The sequence below is a fragment of the Oenanthe melanoleuca genome, chromosome 6 (genome assembly GCF_029582105.1).
Source record: "Oenanthe melanoleuca isolate GR-GAL-2019-014 chromosome 6, OMel1.0, whole genome shotgun sequence".
NCBI classification, from domain to species: Eukaryota; Metazoa; Chordata; class Aves; order Passeriformes; family Muscicapidae; genus Oenanthe; species Oenanthe melanoleuca.
The window spans coordinates 14,180,246-14,204,764 of NC_079340.1; the positions used below are offsets into that span (position 1 = coordinate 14,180,246).

At 43.0% G+C, this 24,519-nt stretch overlaps 1 protein-coding gene across 1 annotated transcript; it reads left to right on the plus strand.

Annotated features, from left to right (window-relative positions):
• Positions 1–1,461: 1,461 nt before the first annotated feature.
• LOC130254850 (dual specificity protein phosphatase 13-like) lies at positions 1,462–24,519 on the plus strand. The gene is made up of 4 exons (XM_056494886.1): positions 1,462–1,603; positions 15,404–15,595; positions 16,268–16,488; positions 24,097–24,519. The coding sequence occupies exons 2-4, from the start codon at positions 15,405–15,407 to the stop codon at positions 24,309–24,311; spliced, it is 627 nt and encodes a 208-aa protein (XP_056350861.1). The 5' UTR covers positions 1,462–1,603; position 15,404; the 3' UTR covers positions 24,312–24,519.

The window sequence follows — 24,519 nt, forward strand, 5'->3', positions numbered from 1 at the left end:
ACTCAGCACGTTTTATAATGCTCTTAGGTGATGCCTACATCTGCTCTGTGTGGCATACTACAGCAGTCTGAGCACAAAGCAGAGTATTTGGCACTGAGGACCTGACCATCATAGCAAGGATGTCTCAGCGGGTTTTACTTTGGACTAACCCTACATAGATAGGACATCCCCAAGCAGCAGTACAGCAGTACCGGAACACTTCTTTGCTTTAGCTCCCTGCATAAGGAAACCTCCTCATGAGCTCCAGGGCTGCTTTGCAAATACAACAAAACCTCAGCAAGTAGGAACAGTCAAATTAAAAGTATGCTTCAGACTCAAATCAAAATTTAATACGCATGTTTCCATTGCCAATTAGATCTGACAAAGTGATTCAAACTTTCAGAACATGTCAGAGAAAACCCCCCAGTGGATCTGCCTGCAGAGATGCCCCAGCCTCAAGCAGAACCACATTTTCTTATCCTTCCCCCTCTAGGAAGCAGGGACGAGGCCAACCAGCCGTTTTCGGGCTGGAGCAAAGGGCAGAGCTGAGGAGTCAGTGGGGGGTACTGGAGTACGTGCACATTAAACGCGTTTCACAGGATACAAACTTACCGCGCTTTTAAAATACTGATTGGCACAACTAGAAATCTGCAGCTTACTCTGACGGTAAAAATACTGTAAACAGAGCAAAGTAAGACAGAGAATGCAGCTTCTCGGGTTGCGATGTCTGGCGCGGGGTTTTTCTCCGGAAGGCGATTCCCGCATCCCGCATCCCGCATCCCGCATCCCGCATCCCGCATCCCGCACCCATCCCGGCGCTGCCCTCCGCCCGGCCCCGCCTGCGGCTCCGGCTGCCGCCGCCAGGTGGCGCGGGCGGTCCAGCGCGGGCGGCGCCCGCGGCCGGGCGGGAGGGTCCCGGGAGGATCCCTGGAGGGGCCGCGCCGGGCGCTGCCACCCGGCCCTGAGCCCCGGGCCCGCCTTGGCCGCTTTGTTCCGAATTCGAGTCAAACCCCGGGGGAACCGGGGCAGACGATGCGGGGACTGTGCTCTGGAACGCTGTCTCCCTGTGTCGCCTCCGCCGCCTGGCAGGCTCGGGCATAGCAGGGACGGACCCGGCTGCCCTCACACGGGCTAAGACCATCCATCCCCTCACGGCTGCCAGCTGGGCTGAGCCGCAGCTCCCCGCAGGAGCAGCCGTGGCACCTCCGGCTGGCGGGGCAGCCCTCAGACCCCGTGTCCCGACCCCCTCAGGGTCCGTGTCCGGCACACTCCGGCCCCGTGTCCCGACCCCCTCAGGCTCCATGTCCAGCACCCTCAGACCCCATGCCCGCCACCCCCAGGCCCCGCGCCCAGCACCGCCCGCGCCCCCGGGCGGTCACGGCCGCTGGCACCGCCTGGGCACCGGCTCCTGCCCAGCTCACCCCCCGCGGCCGCCTCACCCCGGCTGCTGCTGCAGCTCCAAACAGGGTAGGGGAGTACGGGATTAAAAATAGGCTTTGAATAAACTGAACGCCCGGAGAGGCTAGAAATGTGTTGTGCAGCTGGCACGTTAGGAGGAAAGTGAGTGGTATTATTCAAACAAAGGTAATCCAGGACACGGCAGAGCGGGAGCTTCGACTACCAGGCAAGTACCTTTAAGCTTGTTTCCAAAGCAGCCCCCAGTGAGGTCAGCACCTGCCCCGAGCAGTGTCACCCCCACAGCCCCGCAGGCCCGGCCAGAGCAGCGGCTGCGCCCCTGTGCTCAGGAACGCCAGTATTTGTGAAATTCCAGTTTGCTTTCCAGCTGGACTTCCAGGCTGAGCATCTCTCGCTGTGAAAGATGCTTTAAAAAACAAACTAATTTTATTTAAATACCAATCTGGCTTGTATTTAAATCTCTTATAGATCTATCTTTAAGATAATAGCCATGAAACACTGGATGTGGGTTTCCTTCCTCTCAGCTGATGTTCACAAGTCGAGCCTGGGAAGGGAGAGACTGTCCAGCCAGTTATGCTGGAGAAAATGTGAAATAGACTATGAACAAAATGCTTTGCAGCTCAAAACCAAAACCTGATTGAAACAAAATGAAAGAGTCAAAAGTTGGAGAGGAGAGGGATAGGGAGAGGAGGTTTTTGGTTGGTTGGGAGTTTTGTGGGGTTTTTTTTTAGTATTAACTCTATAGTTTGGGGCATTTATGGATTATTTATAACTAGGATAGAATTTTCAGACAGAAATGGGATTTTTAATATCAGCAGTCTTCCTCAGAACATTTTTATTGAGGAAATATGCTTGTATGGCTGTGGAATCCATCATGATGATTGGAGTAAAAGAGTACAGAAGGAGAAGACTGGGTTAAATTAATTCCTGCTAAATACCTACCAGCAGACTTGCTGTCTGTATGGAGAGCTGGAGACAGAATTGTACCAGGGTAAAAAGGGTAGTGTGTCTATTTATAGTGCTGCCTTCAACACCATAGCAATTCAAAGGAAAACTCCAACTCAGCACACAGTCTTCTCATCATCTTCTTCTGTCAAGATTAAATGGTGTCTGAGATAATTTTCCCTACAAATCCTTTCTAGGAAGGATCTGTTCCTTTGTGCAACAAGAAACTACCATGGTACAAATCTCCAGAGGCCAAGTCCTCCTCACCCAGCCAAATATCACCACTTTCCTTTTGGTGGTCAGAGGAAGAGGGGAAAGAGACCCTTACAAGTCTCAGCACTTAAGCAGGAAGGATCAAAAACATTTCATCTGCCATGGATTCTTGCTCCCCATACTGTCACCTGCCCTTCTTACACCAGGTGCTCTGGGGCACTTGCAAACAAAAGGCTTTTTTTTGTAAGTGTAGCTCCAGCACAACCCCAGTGCCAGGCAGCAAAGAGAGGAACAGGAACATGGTACTGGCACACAGTTGTGGTCATTCATGGTGTCACTTGAGATGAGACCCTTACCCTCTGTGCCCCCTCCTGCCACTGCAGAACCACCATCACTGGGAAGGAATGGGCTCCAGTAGATGTGTGGGGCACCTATTTCTATCAGTAGAAAATTCTCTCTAATATTGAGAGTAGAAGTGAAAGCAGGTTTGGAAAGGGTATTAGCAAAAACCTGACTGCCACTCTAAAAGAAAGGTACGCTCCTGGAGTTCCTTAGCTCCACTCTTCTTTTAGCATCATGGTGCCTCAGATCTTTCCTTCTCATCTTCCACTTTCCAGTTTCTTTTTAATATGAGCTGCTTTTTCATTCTTCACAAAGCACTACCTATTCTGTCTCAATGCTTCTCTTTTGTAATTTGTTATCAAGCTGTCTGCTAGGTGGGGAGCAGAAGGTGCAGGACTTGGTGCTGCCTTTGAGGTACAGGTAATTATTATGTGCATCTGTTATTGTGGTTGCTGCCTCAACAGGTGGAAAACATGCTGTTCTCTGATAGATTTGCAGCACTCCATGCTCCTGCCTTGTCTTTTCTCTAAAGCCAGTCATGTGGTGTTCCTGAAATAATAAACACAGCCTCACTGCTGCCACAAAAACCCCTGGTAAATATATTTTTATGGGAATGAAGTATTAAAGGATTTGAACACTTACTCACTGAAAGCAAAATATGAGCAGTAAGGTTGGGTAAAGATTCAAAGGCTGGTTTTCTTCCTTTCCCTGGGGCACATCAAGGCTGTACTGTTTGCACTTTAGAGATGGATAGTGGGGAATTACTTAACCCAAAATGATGGAAACAATTCAGACTATAATAATATAGCATGAGAGTTTCTCATATTACATCTATTCCCCATACTGCTGGTTGTACTCTGCCTTCAGATTCACGTGCACAACTCTCATTGGAATCTGGAGGAACTGTATTTGAAGCCAAAATGCATTTCATTGTCTTTGTGAAGTCTCTCTGCAGCTTAGTGGCTAAATTCTGAGCTCAAGAATTGGGAAGAAAGCTTGTCTAAACATTTCCCAGTGTCTGTCTCTGTGAGATTCCCATCTGTTGTTTTTTATTTTGAATTTCATCTTCCTACTTTCCTAAAAACACAAAGCAGAAATACACATTTCCTCTGCCCTGGAGTGAGGGAGTCACCTATTTTCCCAGCAGGTTCCAGGTTCTCTTAACAACATACACTGGATCCAAGTTTGTCTAAAAATGCTACAAGCCCTTTGTGGAGAAGAAAGGGAGGAGACCAGAAATGTGGGCCAAGTTTCTGAGTGTTGTGAAAAATCCCTGCCTCCCAAAGGGACTCCGTTTCCTGTTTCCTCTCTCCCAAAAATGTCACCTGGGTTTGGGTTTCATTAGGAGGAATATACATTGCTCAAGTCCAGGCTCTAAGTCTTCGGTTTGTGCTTCCTGCTGACACTGCACAGACTACAAGAGCAATGAAAGCTGAGTCTGATTTGGGGCTTTGCATTTGCAGCAGCAGAGCAAATTAAATGGAGAGCATGTTAAGTGAGTTGGGAGATTGTTGTTGACCAACAAATCTTCATTAAGTTCCAGTACCAAGCTGTGCTGCACCTCTAATGAACCTGATCATTGTTTCTCCTATGTTTCAACTATTTTGCTACCAGGTTTGAGAGAAATTCAGACTTGCATGAGGTTTAATTAGAAATAAAACACCATATTAATTCATCTTGCTCCATACATGTGCCCCATTTGGAGCTGTTGGTGCATCTTTCAAATAGGCCAAGCTTCATTCTGCTTCCCACCTGTTACTGCCTTGGTTTTTGCTGGTTCTTTTATTTACTGCCAGTGACTCATGGAGACCTTGTTCATCGCTTTATGGTGACTTTCTGGATCACTGGTTTTCATCACTATTACTAGTTTGCATCATCAAATGTTTCAGCTCAAGAGTTGCCAGCATGAACCCCAAAGTTCATATGACTTCCACCGCCCAAAAGCTAAGCCTGTGTCCAGAATAACAAGCTTTCACAGGATTAGGGCAAGGTCCTGTTCTGATGTTTTGACTGAAGGGAGGCTTCCACAGCTGGGGCCTCTGAGAGCCTTCCCTGCAGACCATTAGAGAAATACGGCTCCTTATGTGCCAAGTTACTCTGCAGTATGGGCTTTAGAGACACTCTGTCTTTAGGACAGAGAGGTTTAAGGTAAAAGTACAAAGTAAACATGAGGAAGTTCTCAGCAGTACCGAGAATGACACAGCCTAAGCAGAGCAGGCTCTGCTCCAGACTGTCTTTGCCATGAGGAAAGAAACAGTTACTGTCTCTTTTAAGTATAACATAAGAAACAAAATGTACATGCATATACAGCATAAATGGGGAAGATAGCCTTCAGTATTATTCTTTGACAGATACCATTTGTGGTGTCTACATGTTGGCTGTGAAGCTTGGACATACCCCATACCATGTTGTCCTCAGAGTCAGACAACACTCAAAAAATTCAGATGGCCCTCAACATTTTTCATATGGTAAAGAAAGCATTGATTATTTGGGTTTATGCAGTAGCAACCCAGCACACAAACTTATGGGTTCCCAGCACTTGGGCCTGCAGCCTCCCCCTTCACAAAGATTCCTGTTGTGTCCCAGGTTGCATTGAAGAATGCAACCATAACAGCTGCCTTCTAATGGGATTTTTTTTTTAATTAGAAATGACCTGTTTTCTATGCTATAGAAGAAAATATGTTCTGTTTTTGTAGCAGGTAATCTATGACATTTGGGGGAACATATTTTTAACTGCTAGGTTCTTACCATTTTTCTAAAAGAGTTAACCTGGAGGACAAATGATCAGAAATATCATATATAATCCCAAGAGCTAACACAATTGCTGGGAAATTCTAGACTTCAAATCAGCTCTGATATAGAATATGATGAATTTCTATTTTTTTCCCCTCCACAGACTTAGTAGCAAGATTTTACAATGAGAAGAAAGCAATTTGCTTAGCTGAATTGGGATTTCATTTCCTTCCCTTGCATCTTTTAGACTACACACATATCAGCAAGCAAGCCTCAGTGTGTTCAGTCTCACTCTGACCTCTGTACTAACTTGATTTACTGGTTTTAGTTTTCAAATAGTGTATTACGTTATAACTCAAAAGATCTGATTAGAGCTAGCCGGTATTTTAATGATTTATGAGGGGCATCTGGGACTGCATGGGTAGCGTACACATTGTGTCACTGCTGTAGGAGGAATCTGCATTGATCATACCAGCATGCTCTGAGACAAGAGCGTGTCAAATTCCTATAAGCCTGAGTTCACAAACTTGATCTGACAGGTGGCCAAGCTTGCACTGAGACTGACCATAGTTCTCATGATGGGAATAAAACAAACCAGCTGGATTGCTTCTAGCCATTGCATTATGAGAGGATTTCCATTCCTTTCTGTTGTTCTGCTTTTATCTTGCAGTGCTTAAGAAGGTGTTTATCCTTCCCAGTTTTGTAGCCAGAAACCTGGGCCATAGGAACTTGCAATCAGCTCTGTCTGTGGTTATCCTTCTGCCAGAAGACACTGGTGTGAAATACAGGCCACTGGAACTAACCTTCCAGACCTCTCCATGTCCTGCCATGGCTATTGAATTCCCAGCAAGTCTCAGATCAGAGAGGCTGGGGTGTGAGAAAGATAAAGGAACAATTAGACAGCACAGTTGGTTTAAAGCCATAATGTCACTGCATTTAATAAGAGATCTTAATATTATTTTTCTTAATAACTGTAAAAAAAGGACTTTGCAAGCACAGAAAGAAGGGTTTCAGGAGCACAGAACTGTTTCTTGTCCTTGGTTTGATTTTATGTGTTCTGAATTTTCTTCTGAGCATTGAAACCAACATCTGCCAAAGCATTCCTAAAATCCTTGTCCCCAGAGTATGGAAGTCCAACCTTGATGGCTACTCACCTCCTATTGTAAGCTGCCTTTTGCTCGCTAGTGGTGAGTAAAAGCTTTTGACGCACATTAAACCTAAGGGCAACTCTCAACTCAGGTCCAGCTATTGCTACCAGTGTTTGGCAGCACTCTGCCCCTGGGCTGCCTCCCAGCTCAGACTTCTGGAGAGATGTGGAAAAATCACCAAGCTTAACTTTACCATCTCCATGTGTGCAGTGAGAACAGCATTGTTCCTCACAGGATAACTGCAATAACATGTATGAAAGGCATTCCAGTGCCCAAGAAACACCAGGGAATCTTGGCTGCCTATCTCCTGCTGTTTCCCATTTTACTTCCTAGCAGGTTACTCAACCCTCCTGCTATGCCAGTGTAGGGGGTGAGTGTCTGCTGTCTCCTCTAAGTTGGGTAGCATTGAGCTGTCTTTGTGGTGCTGGTAGAGACCACAGGACAAGAACAAAGAGCAGTGAAACTTCTAATGCCCTCAAACAGAAGAGACACAAGGAAAAAAGAATAAAAAAAAGAAAAAGCAGCAATATATTGTTTTTAAGATAGAAGAGCATACCAGAGCTAGTCACAGGGGAGAAGGGCTTTGCATTGTGCCATCCTTTTGGTTAGATCCTTGGGGCAGAAACCATTCATTTGTAATGGGATTCTTTGAATTCTGAAGCCTGATGTTTTCAGTTCTGGGCTGGAGGACACTGCTGTATTAGTTATTGTTAACAGCAGCCTCATTCACCTTCAGATGTGGGATGCTAAACTCTCTTGGGCCACAAGATGCTGACCTAAGGGACTGCATTCCAACTGGGGTTTTGTGCACGGCACAGCACAGGACATCCTTGGCCTCTAAACCTTGCCAAAGCAAGAAATAAACATGACTTCAGGTCATTTAGAAGGTGACCTGGGAAAATTAGATGAGGCTAGATTAAGAATATGCAGCATGAAGTAAATCTGAAGAATAAAACCATGACTGAGAGACTGGAAGCAACACCCAAGTGACACTTTGTCCTTCTTTGTGCAAGCTCAATGCAGCATACCCAGCAACCCACCTGGCTTTCTCGTGTTCAGTTGGACACAGTTGATTTGTGCTGTCCAAATCAACACCACTTACACAGCAGAAATACAAAAGAGTGTAGGACTTGGGCTGTGGTAGTCTCAGCTCAAACAGCCTTGGAGATGGAGCAGAGAATGTGCTTGTTTTACAGCATGAACAGGCTCTGTCTCCCACATAGTGACAGTGTGAGGCTGAAGTGCATGACAAAGGTGAGCCTCCAGGCCACCAGGTCTTCATCAGAGAGCAGACTCAGCACATTTCAGGCCATCTGTGAATAAATCCAAGCTTGTACCTCTCCCCAGGGTCATGCTGTACTAACATCATCCAGTAACGAAAGCAACACACACTCTCTGCAACTGCAGGCTGCAAATATTGGTAAAGTATTCCTACAAGCCATGAAAAAGCAGCTAGGATTTATGTTGTTCAGGGAGGGTGAGGGTTTTGGAGTAGTTGGACCAAAAAACCAATGTCAGCCAGACAACCCAGCTGGTTCCGACTGGCAGCTCCAAGAGAAAAATCAAAGTGGCACATGTTGCTCCTGATTTAGAGCAACCTGCATCAACTTGCCAGCCTGTCTTTCAGAAATGTTTCATCCTTCAACTTTTCTGTAAGCTTCTAAGGGTGCTTCTAGGAGGAAAAAGAGATCTTACCAATTCAGAGAATACCAGTTTTCACCCCCAACGTGTTATTGCTGGAGGCAAGAGAGATGCAGTGATGGAACAATTCTTGAGCCCAGAAGAGCCAGCCTTAACACAGAACAACTAAATTTTAGGTAAGCTCGTCTTCAAGTGCAAGCATAGTGATATCAAGTGTTTCATAGCATGTGTAAGAACTGTTTAGTGCTATAGCACTATAGATAGGGATTTTTGTTTTCTCAAGAAGTATGAAAAATGTCAGTGCTGAATGAAGGAAGGAGTTAGAGACTGTCGGAACTGACAGTGAAGTCTGATGGCTGAAGTCCATTGCAGGAGAAGACACCAGCAGTATTTGAAGTAGAAGCAGTAGCCTGGGCAGGAGGTAGAGAGTCTGTCAAATGTAGGCATAGTGCTGCAGTCATAAATAGCACAGAGATGTGGCAGACACATTTTGGACCAGCTACTGTCTTTGGGTCATGTGAAGTGTGTCTACTGGTCTACCAGATCAGGTTGGGTTAATGGGTGTAAGGATGCACTTGGCAGCTGAGAGTAGAGGTACCAATGGGCTCCAGAGGGCCTAGTTCTGCAGCTGAGCTGTGCTCACAGCCAAAAGCCACATCTTTGCTGGGCCTAGGGCTGGAAGGGAACCAACTTTGCTTTACTTTCTTGCCAAGAGCCAAGTTCAGGTCCTTAGAGCTCTGCAGTGCTCTTGCTCCAGCTGATGACTTCATGAACACCTAGTGCTGGGAGGAACACGGCTCCCAGTACAGCCTTAAACTCTCTGTTTCCCTGCATATGCAATGACATCATTGCCACCTAAGGGCTCAAACTCTTGTCTTGGCAGGTGAAAGCCTTTTGGGGCACCTTACATCAGGTTCTTGCTCTCGATGCATATTTATGTAATGATTGCTGGATGGCTGTAATTAAATGACTGTAAAGCACTACCTAAAATGCACCAGTAATAAATTCTTAATAGCTGATGCTATAACAAGCAGTTACAAAAAAAAAAAAAAATTGTAACATGCAGATTGTTAACAGTATCTGGACTTGTTTAATGCTCAGCTTTAAATAGTTACAATGCACATTATTAAAAGGGCGTGTAAAATTTGGAACTAGTAAATAAAAAGTCCAATTCAGAAACAAAATATACCAAGCTTCAGTTGTGAAGAAGCCACAGAAGAGTTTGGGGTGGATAAACTACCTATTATCTCTGCAATCCTTGTGGTGGTGCTACCTATCAACTATGGTTTCTGTAAAGCATACTCCCTGTACATTCCTCTACCTGGCACAGATTCTGTCCATGCCTCTGTCCTGGCTCATAAACATGGTTAGGATCCCACTTATGTTACAAATATGTGACTAGGTACATCAACACATGTTTTTGCATTTTGTGAGGAGAGGATGGGTCAGGGAAAATTAATTTTGCTGTTCATATTTTTCACTTCTCTTATCCACTCAAAGCTGCTGTGTGGGCAAGAACTCTACAGAGTTGGTTTCCCATTGCTAAAGTATAAAATAAACATACATTCAAGACCCAGAAGAGTCAGCAAAACCAGCAGGTGGCCAGGTTTTGCACACTTGGTACAACATTGCTGCACATCAAAGGATAGCTGAGTCTGTCTAGCCACTGTCAGGAACTGCACACATGGCTGGTAAATACAAATGTACTAACCAGCTGATGACAAGAGAATATTTTATACTACAGTCACAGAAAAAAAAATCCCAGGCCACCCTGCCTTGAAGCCTGCATGCTAATGTACATCCTGAAACAGTCAAGACCATTAGATTTGAGAACTGCAGCCTGGCCCACAGACTTGCTGTGAAAAAATTAGACATTTTTGAGGCTTCTGAGGCCTGGCAATACATAACATCAGTGGAAACTGTGGTAAATTCTGCATATTTTAGAACCAGGATGGGTTGATTAATTTCTTCCTTACATTTGAGTAGTGCTTTGTATCAAAAATGTAGCTGCTGATTTCCCTGGATGGCACACAGAGAAAATTTTGCTTGGACAGCAGGGAAGCATCACAATTCCTCTAAAGTTAGGACAGAGAATGTTCATTAATGCAATACTGAGAGGAAAAAAATTAAAATGTTTTTGCCTTGTGCAGCTCAAAGCTGCCCAGTACAGAGATTTAGTCTGCTCCTCAGCATAGACCTTGTCTGTGGATAATTCCACCTAATGGATTTTGCCAAGTCCCACCAAGTGGGTGCCTTGCCCTAAGTGCATAGCTGGGTTACACTTGTGGGTCTGGAAGCCTCCACTAAATTTGGAAGTGCTGTTCAGATTACATCCTCCAGCTGCTGAAGAGATTTTCTTACATGCAGTTGGCTACTCAAATACCTTGTGCCTCCCTAGACACAGCCTCTGTCTCAGCTTTCAAGACAAGGCAGCCCTACCTCAGTCATTGGTGTGTTTGATTCATACCATCTATATCTCATAGTGCTCCTAGCAATTGATAAATTATGACTCCAGTGAGACTATTGGGTTAAACGCTAAGGAAGAAAGAATGATGACAGTAATACTTGTCATTTGTGTGGCGATGTAGCAACACAAAACTCTAAAACATATGTTATCTTGGAGCAACCTTTCCGGAGGATAGGCTTTCTGAGAAATGTTTATGGCTTTTGAATACATGATAGGCATGAACTTGACACGACCTACTTGGCCAAGACCTGAGCTTCAGCCTAGTCTTTTACCACCACAAATCAATCTATTCGAACTATAGCCAGACTGATATCTTCTGGGATGGCAAGGTTATAGCACACAGTAGCTTGAGAAAATACAGGATGGGGGATACTTTGTTCTCAGGATTTAAAGAAATATCTTTACTAACGTTGTAAGAAAATGGCTAAGTTCTATTTATACAGAAACGCCAACACAGGCTCTGGGATGATTAAAATATTTGACACTTGGTTGAAATGAGCACACTGACATCCTTAGAGTATACGAAGATACCTCCTTTATCTATGCGTTGGAAAACGCAAGTTAAAGCAGAGGTTGTAAAGGCTTTCTGCTAAATATCCTAGACACAAGAGTTGTTTTTTCCTCCTGACTTACCACAGCATCATGCTGCAAGATTTTCTGCTGCTTCATCTCAGCCTTCATACCATCCTCCCAATTGATCTGAATGTTAAGTCAAATTGACAAATTACACTGACTTTTCATTTTGTTGTTTAATTAAATATTGTGGAATTGCAGAAATTGGGTAAAAGGTGGCTTATGTTTCTGAGGACTGAGACACCTGAAAAGGAACCTAAAGTCTCTAAAGGCCCTGTCCCCAGCATGGCACTGAATAGCACCAATTATGTTACAGATAAAGCTGTAGTCACTGAATTAACTGAACTCAACCAAAGCATCCACAGTATATGCAGCCCGTAGGGGCATTCTCTGCTGGGCAGATGGGAATCCTAAACAGTCATAAAGGAGTTATTACCTGGGATCTCCCTAACCACTTTGCTTTCTTCCTGGGATAGTTGATATATAAGGAACCATTGACCTGGCTGCTCTCATCACCCAGCTGCAGCAAAGCCACCAACACATATGAATCCAAGGGGGTGGCTACAGGTGCAGGCAGGGATGGTGGCACAAAAACAGCCTGTGTCATACTCTGGGTCACTCTGCATCATCAAAATGACCTCTTGCAACAGGCCTCTGATTGCAATCCTCCTGCTAGTTGTAATTAAGGAAATTCTATTGCATAGTACAAATACAATTACAGTTGCAGTATCAGCCAATTCAAAACTAATATAAATATAATGGCAAAATTTCTCCTATGTGATTGAATAATTACCCTAATACAACTCCAGAAGAGCAAAGATCAGGAATGTTTCATATCATCATTCAGAAACCAGCATTTTAAAATTGTACTGCTTGTTCATACAACACACATCAGAAACAGATCCACTACAAAAAGTCAGTACAGAGGAATTGAGCTGAGGATTATTAAAAACATATTTTTTAAATTAACAGTGATCACATTATTACATATAATAATTTTCCTTTCAGACTAATTTTTTAATCTATTCATGTTCCTTATAAAACATTACACAAAATTTTAATCGTAGCAATGCTTTCCTTAAATATGTGCATTTCAGTAATGACTCTTGCATGTATAAATTTAGTGAGACTGATGCCAGAACTGAGTAATTATTTATTCAGAAAAAAAAATTATCTTGTTTTTCTGTCTGTAAATTTTCTATGGAAAGCTTTTTTTTCCCCAGTACATTCATTACTCAATATATTAGTCAAATAGTCCTACTGAGGCTTCTCTGCTTTTGAATCATTTGCAGCCAGTTAGTTGCAGCTATTTCACATTTGAAATTTGAACTCTAGCCCTTCCTTTTTGTTGGATGTAGAGTTTACACAAACTGATGCTATTCTCCAGTTAAAAAAAGAATATTACCAGAATAAAGATGAAATAAGTTTTGTACACATCATCAGCACTTCACATTTGTGTTTCAACAGGAGTAAATTCCTTATTTATAATACAATATCCATGTGAGCACAAGCTGAAAGTCATCTTAGGATAATTCTGAAGTCCCACCTTATAAAGACTGTTATTCCATAGCTTTAAATATCCATCTAGCACACAGTACCTCCTTTTGCCCAGCCTATACAGCTATTTTCTCTTCTAGAAACAATTCTAACAAAACAGTCTTTGGAGGAGCACTTTTCCTTAGGTGCACTATATCTGCCCAGCTCCTGTGAAGCTTAGGAAAGCAAGGCTGACAGCAGCCTTCAGTCCTCTGAGGTGATAGGAAAATCAAAGTATTTATACAGTGGAGAGGGCAAGAGAAAAGGGTAACAGGCTGTACTGAATACAAAAAAACCAAAACAGTTTAAAGCAACTTTACAGGGAGTGAGAAGTGCCCTAGAGTGGTCATTAGCCACACTGAAAGGAATTAGGTACATCAAAAAAGGGGAACATTTGCTGCAGATATTATGAGGTGGGAAGGATTGGAGGAGGTTGTTATTCTGGAAAGTACTTAATGAACTGGCAGATGGCCCTGTGGTCAGGGCACAGGAAATCCAAGTCCCATTTCTGCTGCAGACCTCCTGTGTGGCATCAGAGAAGTGTCCAAGATCACCAGCAGAGTCAGGCAGAGCTGGCACAGGGGACACTGGGGTGGCCAGTGTCAAAGCAGCAATCAAAATCAATGGGAAATGCCTGTTCCAGTAGGGAATTCCTCCATGCCTCCTCTTGCATAAAGCCATCCAAAATGGCCAGAACATCTGCTTTTGTTTTCACAGTAAAAGCTGACACTGGAGGAGATATGCACATTTGGGAGGGGAGCACATTCCACAGTGGAGCTCTTTGTAATGCTTTTGTAACAATACAAAACCATTCTGGGAACATCACTTGGTGAAAATTTATTTGGAATTGTATCCAAGAGGCCAGAGCTACCATGAAGGTGGCAGGAGAAGGTATTCCGAAATGACAAAGGGCTCCTTTTGGCAACTGGGTGGCAAGGCAAATCACCCCATGTGCATGGCAGAAGGATAACTTGTAGGCACCTTTCTGTAGCCTGACATTTCCCTCCTTCTTTTCTATGGATATTTCAGGGAATTAATTGCTCCATTTGCTCTTCAGCAAAGCACTGTATTAATATGAAGGTGCAATGACCTCTCACAGCAGGCTACCCTTCAGATCCTCTTGCTTGGTCTTTGTGCATGCAAAATAAAATTACACCAAAATGTGAACTTAGAGCTAGAGAACATACCTGGGTGGTAAACTAGGAGAACATTTCACCACAGTTGGTGTTTAAAAAGCAATGGTCAAAGAAGGTGCTTGAACTTAAATACAACCTATTTGTTAACGATAGTTATGGTCAGCAGAAAGGTGAGATTTCAGGTTTAGTGTCCTGGACTATTCTACCCCAAACCACCTCTCAAATCATTTATGTAGAAGCCATGCTTCATGTGCCAGAGAAAGACTTTGACTCACTGACTACAGCTTCACCCATGTCCTAGACAGGTGCTTCTGTTTTAAGCCTCATGACTTGACAGACTTCCTACTATCTCTGCAATGCAGATGTTTGGCTCATTTTTAGAACATACAAAAATTAAAATTTTAATATTTTCTTAGAATAGAACTGTGGGAAAATGTAATTTCTATTCTTCTCTTAAAAAATCCTCCCAACAGTTCAAATCTACAGCTAACACTGTAGAGGAATCCCTATTTCAAAAGAAATGTACCATATGGAAACAGAATAATTCCAGAGATAAAGTGATTCCTAAAAAAAAGTGTTTCTTCTTGTAATTGAAGTACTTGCTTCAAGATTAGAAATGGGATAGTTCTTGGAGGGAGCAGAGAGGAGAAGAATTAAAACAACTTACTAAAAAATTAGTCAATGCTCATATAAATGACAGCTGGACTCACTGTAACTCATTCAGTTTTTTTCTAATATTTCTTGTGCGGAAAACCAATGTGGCCAGTAAATACCATTGGAAAGAACCAAACTACTTACAGAGTTTTCCCCATTGAAGTTGACAATTAATAGCTAACCAGTGCATAAGGTTTTGCATGATTGCTTCTACTCAGTCCAAATCAGTGTGTTGAGCAAACTAGAAGAAAATCAGATTAAGTATATATAAGGAAGCCTTAGTTACCAGGTTAAAGGAAAAGCTCAGCATACCATGTTAATACTTTGTTTCTACACCCTTTGAGTAGATACATTTACATAAGACATTTTCCATAGCATTACCTCTTTCCATGTGAAAGCAGAGGTCTTGTGCTGGCATATCAAGGACTGGGCTTTTTCACTGTGCTAATAGTTGTATCAAGAATTCCAGACAGTCATAGGAACCTCCCCATTTCCTATGAAGAAAATAATCTTTAAAAATATAATGAAGTTTTAATCAACTGTTCAAAAAGGTGAGAGGAAGAAAGGGGCCCATCAGAAATACCTCTGGCTGGTGGTGAATGTCTGCTCTCTCCTTTCAGGATGGCCTGGGACTCCTTGTGCAGCCAGGACCTACGGCGGCCTAGGATAAGAAGTGCCTCAAGCTGGATGCCCAGCAGTGGGAGCAGGGCTGGGACACCGTCCCTGGAGGAGCTGCGGCGCCTGCTCTGCACACGCACACACCCCACAGGGCACGTGGATGAAGTCTGGCCAAACCTTTATGTGGGAGACCTGTAAGAGACAGGAAGGGCTGAAGGTTATTGCAAGTCTTCCCCCAAATCTTCCACTAGAGAGTTAGGCACTAATTTGGGGACCTCTCACAATAGGCCTAAAGTATTGAACAAGATTGAACTGTGCATACAATGCTGTAGCATAGAGAAAATGCATCCTAACTGATGCACACTGAATATTCCCCCACCTTCTGGTTTCTCCTCCTGCATTAGTGCAGGAGTCACACACTGTACAAGCCACTGGAGCTATGGCATTGGTACTTCAGGCAGTCATGCCAGAGCTGGGTAAAACAGGATCAAGCTTATTTTCTCCTCACTTTGCCAGATGGCATCAGTCCTCTGAACTGATGAATACTCAGCAGAGGTGACTTGGTGAGAAAGTCGCTGAAATCAGAAAACTCTTTAGTTTGTGGAGAAATATCTCCACCACTGCCTTTTATATGTTGAGAATGATCTAAACATATATTTGAGCAAAAACTGAGGGAAATCTAGGAGTTAGTTTCTTCAAAAGTCACTTCTGTCTCAAAGCATTTTGATGGACACTTTGAACCTGATCAACCTGTCAAAAAAATAGCCACTACCACTTCCTGCAGTTGTAACAAACTCACTACCAGCAGCATGCTCTTCCCTGTGTTGCAATGCAGCAGGCAAATATGATTCCCCATTGTTTTCCAGGTACGTTGCTCGTGACAAGGCACAGCTGAGCCGCATGGGCATCTCCCATGTTGTGAATGCTGCTGCCGGGAGATTCCGCATCAACACTGGGCCCAAGTTCTACAGCGACTTGCCTGTGGATTACTATGGAGTAGAAGCAGAGGACAACCCAAACTTTGATCTCAGCATTCACTTCTATCCAGTTGCTCACTACATCAGAGAAGCACTGAATTCCCCAAGAGGTAACTACACCATCTGTACATGTTGTATATCTTCTGCATAGTAGACAAGCAGGGCAAGTCATCAAATATTATTTGACATAAACCAATCCACTTGCATATGGGTAAGAAAGAAAAAACCCAAGCAAAGCAGCATCCTTCCTGCTTCTTGAACTCCTAGTAGTAGTTCTCCAGTTTCCCTGAAACAGGGAAGGATGCACTGAACAGGCTTTTAAAGGAGTTCTCCCTATAGCCTAGTGCTATTCATGTGCAAAAGACAAAATAGCAAGTGTCCTTTATTACCTACAGGGGCACACTGACCTGGGAGGAGGCACATTATTTGATCTTTTCAAATTAGTGATGGGGTTTAAAATAAAGGACAAGGGCAAGTGTCATACTTGAGTAAGAAAATTCAACTATAATACTGCAATCTGTGCAAGTCCTACAAACACAGAATAGGGAAGAACTTCCTAGAAAGCAGCTCTATAGAAGGGAGATGAAGCAACCAGCCAGGAATAATGTCATGCTGTTGCTTGCAAAAGTCTTCCTTGAAATAGGAAGACAACCCACAAAATCCTCAGATTCACTAAATACATGCCAGGTACAACACCAGAGGCTTGGGTCCAATGGGAGATCATTACTACTGAGGGCAAGCCTTCACAAAAGCAAGTCATCACTGTACCACAAAACTGTACAGATACTACTCAAAAGTAAGTGATTTAATAAGAGAACAGTTGTACACTCAGCAAACCATTTTGCTTGCATCATGGTGAGCTTTAATTGCAATCAGGGTCCTAAAGTACTAACTACCCAGCTTAACTGTATGCACTAGTAGATGTGATCCACTAGCCAGGGAGGGGAAGCACAGTAAATGCAAACAGTGTACCTTCATGCTAGGCACCTGTACATTTCCTGCTCTTTGGAGGGCTTATTCTGTTACAAAATATTTGCCTTTGTGCACTTAGGGCTGCTTTTGGGGAATTTGGATTTTCACCCCTTTTTATTACAGCATATGCTATTTGCAATTGAAGTCGTTATTGGCAGTGCTCCAGAGAAAGGTAAGATCCAGAATCTATTCGTGTGTGTGAAAGCAAAGTTCCAAATCAATTGACAAAAGACAGAAAACAGCAGATGAATTGTAGAAGCCACAATAGCAAACAAAATTAGTGCTTTGCAAAATGCATGCCGAAATACTAAGTTATGAATGCAGAACAAGTTACAGCTCAAGGCATACTTATCCCTATTCCCATGCTTTTAAATACTGCATTACTGAACTCCATATGGAAGTAGAGTTCTGGGAATGGAGACAAGGTGAAATTTAATCATATGCTGTCCAGCTGTTGCTGACATTCATCATTTTGAGGAAAGTGCAACAGTTTAGAAAAAATATAAACAAGATGTTCTAGAAGCATAATTTCCTGAGGTACAGAAATTTAGCAGCTAAATACCCATAACTTGTGCAGGGATGAACAGGGAGGGGATTGTTACTCACATCATTTAGAAGAAAAAAAGTAGTGTTTATTATAAGTAGCGAAATTGAATGACAAAAAAAAAAAAAAATACACCAGGTGACAAGAGGCCTGTCCATAATAAATACAGGATGTACTACTGTTTGGTTGAGAAGTCATTTAAGACTGCTGCTTAACTATTACAAGCAAATTCAACAACATTTTTTTTTCTTTAATGGAAATATATTATCCTTTTTACCTAAGAGGACAAGTCAAAGTTAAAGTGTGTGAGACACAAACATATTTAAAACCAAGAATCAAGTACTCATTAGAATTAAGTAAGAATTGTTATTTCCATCATGCTTGAAAAAAAAATCTGATGCTTTATACCACATGTCCAGAAAACAGCATAGACAGATTTATTCCAGATTTCTACCTTAGCTGAAAAGAATACTATCTTTGGTGATGTAAAGAGTTTGTTTTTAAGACAGTTTCTTAAAACTCAGGTGCCAGAGAGTAAGCAAAAGGAGGTAGAGGGGTGTGCACTTGGTCAATGGCTGCATCACACCCTGACTTCCTTTATCATCTTAGTTGCAGAAATTAGAAATACATGCGCTACTATTGCAGCCATGACACATTAGCATTATTTTATCATCCCTGCTTCCTTGACTGCCTTTCCTTCAGCACAGCCTGGCAGTTTCTTTGCCCATGTAATAGAGCTGTTTGGGAAAGCTCAGACAAGAGTGAGCAGATGCACAATCTGTCCCCTTCCCTACAAGGGAAAACATGGAGTTTGGAAAGTACTGGCCTTCTTCCTCATGCTCAAGCTCAAAGGACAACACCTTGAATATCAGTCTTGGCCCTCTGCATGGCCACCTGTGCAATTTGCATTTCTCTGGAGTACAGCTAAACCTAAAGTAAATCAGCAGGGTTTTGTAAAGTCTAACAGAAAGAAGAGGCAAAGAGAACTTGATGAAAGCATGCCATGAAAACCATTAACACTGTGCTGACAGAAAGATTCTCAAGTAGAGAGCTTTGCCTTTTGCTGACCTCCAAACATGTTTAAAACAGGCAGGTTAAAATCACCCATTAAAATTTTGAAATGGCAGACTCTCTCAAAGTTACTTCCCTTCCTCCACTTCAGTGGAGCAAATGAAAAGCTAGGCTCCCTCTCATGTCACCTTCGTGTTGGTGGGAGTTATGAAAGCTGCTTAACTTTGGAGAAAAGGGTCCTCTTGCTTGACTGCACCATAGGTGCATTACATACATAAGTCTGACCTCCCACTCTGCAGCAGATGACAGCTCTTACCTGCTCTGACTTGCCACTATTTAAAGCTCTCTGTAGGCTTCTTGCTATTTTCAGCTGTGACAAAACAGATACTGGATTAATCAAGAAATAGGCAGTGGATTCTGCACCTGGCTAAAACCTAACAGGAGATGAGAAAGTCGTGGAACGAGCCCCTAGGGCCCATTAGCCCAGCTGAGCTCTCCTGCTGAGCAGAATACTTCTGCTGGATTCAATGGAGTGAGGGCAGCTGGGACAGTGACTGTGGGTGACAGATCTGGAGCCTCATTTTAAGCCAAATTGAATCCATCCTGCAAGAAAGCAAGGGCTAGTTTAGGACATTTTGCTCATTTAATGATGATTAGCCAAAGGACAATAAGTTATTATGTGGTTTAATGACTGATCTTGTTCAACAACATTGAATTTCCCAACTTGAATTTGGCCAACAAAGTTGAATGTGCAAACTTTATCCCTAGTGCAAACCCTTTGATGTTAGTAGAGTTACAGCAGGCATGAGCTGGATAGAATATCCATAATCCGCAGTTAAAAACCAAGTGTTATTGTTCTGCACAAATCCCAGACAGATGACAGTTATTGTCAGCCTCTGCAAAAAGTAGCTCGAGATGTGTGGTGCAAAATTTCAAATAAGGATTGCAAGATTTAATAATGCTAGAAGCTAAGTGCCCCTACTTCTCCTCAGTTAATCCCATTATTCCTAGGGGATCCTATTTCATGCTCAGAGAGAAGGTTGCAACATGGTCCTCTAACATGGGACCAGTCCAGCTTTTCTTTAAAACCATATGTTAAACCAAATGGGGGTGGGGAAGGCAGAGTTGGAAGATGGCAGCTCATGGCACGGATTCTGTGCTACAGGAGATGGGGTTATAACCTCCTTGCCTGCCACACAACGGGGGAACACACAAGTGCCTCTGTGAGTGCTGCTCTCTGTGGCTGTGCTCCAGCAGCTGCCCAGGAATCCAAGCCTGAGTGCTGGGACATCTCAGCTGCGTCCCACGAGGGGCTGGTGGAATGGCTGGAATCGCCCACCGCAGGCAGCCCACGGAGCGGACGTGCTTCAGGCGCTGGTCACATGCAGGATGGCACCAGAGTGTCACTTCACCCATTTGCAGCCACTGCTAAGAGACGAGGGTCTGACCCTGTAAACAGAACCAAATAGCAACACAGCTTTTGTTTCCTTACTCAAGTTTAACATTCAATTTGTTTGCTAAAAATAATCACACAGTAAATTCAAATCTGCTTTCATTAGAGCAATTTTACATTAATTAAATCATTTCACATGACTGATTTATCTGCAACAAACAAGTCATTTTATTGTCAGTGTACCAGCATTTATCATAGCCTTTGTTTCACTATGCACAGAGGTTAACAATGTTGGAATAGATATTGCACTTGTAAAAGAGATAATATACCTACATCCTCATGGGAACAAGTGATTAGAGAACCATGCAGATTAGGACCAAGGTCAATACTTGGGGCTTGTCCAGGTTTTTGCTGAGGCACCTTCTAAGGCTCTCTGCTGATACAGGAGGACTCTTCTGAAATGCAGATAAGCCAGAGAAACCAGGAAGAAAATTCACTGTATTCTTTCTGGAGACAGTTTCCTCTCAGACACAGACTCAAAACAATAGAGAGCCAGCCTGTACAAGCAGGAGCCTGGCATTTGTTCTGCTTTCTGTGCCTCCAACAAAAACACAGCAGTCAATATTTAACAGTAGCATTTATATCTGTGCTCAGCTTGGTCTTCAGTTCAAGACTGCTGGTGGGGCAGAGCATTTTCATTCAAAGGCAGAAGTCGTCATACAGGTGGAGTGGGGCAGGCGGGGAGGAAAAGGATCAAGCAATTTTACAAAAAACTAGATTCAGAACATCAAGTCTCCTGTCCCAAATCCAGTTTATGCACAAATTAAAATTTAATTTCAAAATATATAGTGATGCAAAATCTAATCTAACATCGAGGCCATTTCTTTCTAGTTTTTTCTTCTCCATTATGATGCAGTTCAAAACATAAATTCTTCTGTAGTTGTAGAGTGCTGGTAGCTCAGAAGTTTTCAGACAAAGAAAAAAACAAACAAAAAAAGTGGTTCTGATTCCAAGAAAAATTTTCAGAACATTTTTTTCCTTGTCTGCTGTTACTTGGGGTGCACGCTTGGGTGAATATCTGGATTTCCCATTCCTGTCACCACATTGCAGTTAGAATTCCTGTAAACTACTGAAGCAAAGATTTTTCAAAAATCTTTTGGCCTACCCTATTTGCAGTACTTTTCAAAGTCAAAATGTGCTCCTGATTCCTTTATGCTCCTCTAAAAATCTCAGACCAGGGCTCTTTGGATCCCAAGTGCCTCCTCTGGGGAAGCTAATACAGAACACATACCCTATAAGGTTGGTGGGAAGGCTAATGGAAGTGCAGCACATTGAAAAAGAAGTCTGATGGAAATTCAAATTAGCATTGTTTTTTAGCAAGGGTTCAAAACATTTCTCCATATGCCCATAAAAAGCAGGAGTTCACTACCAAGAATTTTCATGAAGCTAATGCAATTAACAGATAGATGCAATTTAATTTGAATAAGAGCGTCAATATCTCAGATAATTCTATGAAATTGTATCTGAATGAAAAAACCAGAAATTCTGCAAAACTGGCCTTACATTGGAAAACCTCTTCCTTCTTCCAAAGGCTTTGATGCCTGGTCCAAGTCTGCTGTCACCAGAGCTGTTTTTGCCACTTCCTTGGAGACTATATTTGTCCCTTTATTTCTACTGAAGACATGTCTATCTTTAGGGCTGTGCTCGGATTTCTCATGCCGGGATAATGAGAGGTGGCTGTGTCACATACATTGTGGAATTCAACACTTCTCTCAACCTGCTGGCCAGAGCAGGTTTTCACAACACATGCTCACCCTCTCTGAGCATGTGGCTATGCCATCATCATTAGTCAGAACTAGAATGGTTGCTAAATAAATACTCTGTCATAAACAAAACGGGATTTAAGATTAAAAGCTGTGCACAAAGTACCCAGAATTAACACCTGGGGAGGTGGGGGCAATCAGTCTGAGGTTTTTGTCTGGATCTAGGTTCATCATCCAACAAGGATATTTTTGTCTTGCTCCCTAGTAATAGAGAGATTAAGATGCTGTAAGCATGAGCAAAACAAAGAACTCGCCCTGAAAAGCTGTCTGTTCTTTCCACCCCTCCTTACATTTTGCAGAGAAGCAGAATCTGAGATAGTCTATTCCATCTCCAAAGGAAAAAAGCAACATGGGATTGTCATGGCTGATTTTTCATCTTTTCTGGATATAAATTTTACTGCACTAAATTGCATTTTGTCCAGTTATACAATGAATGAACAAGAGAACACATATGTGACAGTCTAAAAAAAATAAAATCGGAAAAAAGTAGAAAGTACTTTGGTTCAAACTTGTGAAGATTTCCAGTGAAGAACTGTGTAGAAATTTCCATGCTAAAAGGACATTTTCTTCAGCTGCTTTAATCGGAGGCTGACCACCATTAGGTGGTCAGAAGTTCATATCTGCTTCTAATCACTTGTTACTCTAATAATGCTGAGTTGCTGGGCCACAGTCTCTGTGAGAAAAATAGATCTGACTGCAGCAAAGGACAAGAGAGCTTGAAAAGCATGGTTATAATTGAGTAGAACAGTTATACAACAACTGAGTTTCACCCTCAAATAAGATTTTTCTCATTGATCTTACAATTTTTGTGGAAGTTGAAGCATTTTACAATATTTACAAGATGCAAATTTTCAGGTTCTGAAATGAGCTCTTTGTTTACATCTAGAGGGAAAGGACCACGAACCTGAATTCTTCTGAGAGCAAATCCTTCCTTTAATTAAAAAACTTCCTTTAATTTAAATAATGCCATTTAAAAAAATATTCATCTCCTTCCAATGGGTCAAAGTCACAAATTAGAAACCTAGGAGGCAGTTGCAATACAGAATTTAGCTTCTTAGGCTGCTTCCATTCATGATCACAACAGGAAAACCAAAAGCAGAACAGAGGGAAGGAGGGAGTTATCCTGCTGGATCCCTGAAGGTGTTCCCTGAGGCTCACTCACACAACAGGGGAAGGATTCATTATGATACTGTTAATGAACTTCTAACCAAGATGCACACCTTGCACTGAAATCTCTGGAAAACTAAAAACATTTCATAAATTGTCTTCCTATTGGCTACTTAATAAAGCAGGGGAAAATAAAGGCATTAGGGGAGGACAGTGATTAGTAAGGAGTAGGCTATAGAGATAAAAATGCATAAGTGAGCCAGTACAAATGCTGTATACAAACAGCCATTATTAATGATAATGCCCATTTTCTTAACACACTTCCAAAAAAGCCTGAGCAGCAGGCACCCTCAGCAAAGCATTACTGCCCTAAGCAAAGAACAAAAAAGAGTTTGTGGGAAACCAGGAGTGTTGCTGTGACAGCAGTGAGCAATCCTGAGCATTGCACTTCTGAAATCCCAAGTTTCCAAGCCCTCTGGTAGTAAGTAACCTGCCAAGGCTGCTTCCCACAACCTTCAAGTGTGACCTCTTGGAGCTTTGCCAGCAAGTACATCACTCCCAAAACCACACATGAGCAAGCAGGGACACAATGGATGGCAGGCTGGGCAGGAGGGATAAGGGTGTGCTGTCAGGCTGACAGCTAACTCAAACAAGCAACCATGGATCCTGGAACACAATTATGAATTTTCTGTCCCCAGCCAGTGAAAACCCCATGTTCCCCAGCCAGGGAAACAGCACCAGGGCTGCTCTGCAGGGCTGTACACACCTGCTTGCCCATCCCCAGTACCAGCTTCCATCTCTGCTCCAAGACAATAACCCTCATCATGAGGCCTGCTGGCATAATTGCAAATCTCTCTCATTTTTCCAGGCAAAGTACTGGTTCACTGTGCAATGGGAATCAGTCGGTCTGCAACTCTTGTCCTTGCTTTCTTAATGATCTGTGAAGGTTTGTCCCTCACCGCCGCCATTCAGACTGTGCGCTCCCACAGAGGGATCTGCCCCAACTCCGGCTTCCTCCAGCAGCTTCGGGAGCTGGACCTCCAGTTAGGAAGGGGCACAGGCAGAGGAGCAGAGGCCTGCTAGTGCCAAGAAGCTTTGTCTCCTGGCACCAGCCCAAGAGATGCTGCCCTCACTGAAGAGTGCAAAGATGCTGTCAGGACTGCTCTGCAGCTGCACAGAGAAACTCTGGGGAAAGGCTGAGCATGAGCAAACTTTCAGGAACTGTTAGGTATGTATTTTTTGCATAAGCCCACTAATTGGAAAGAAAATGAAATAAAGATTCAAACTGGCA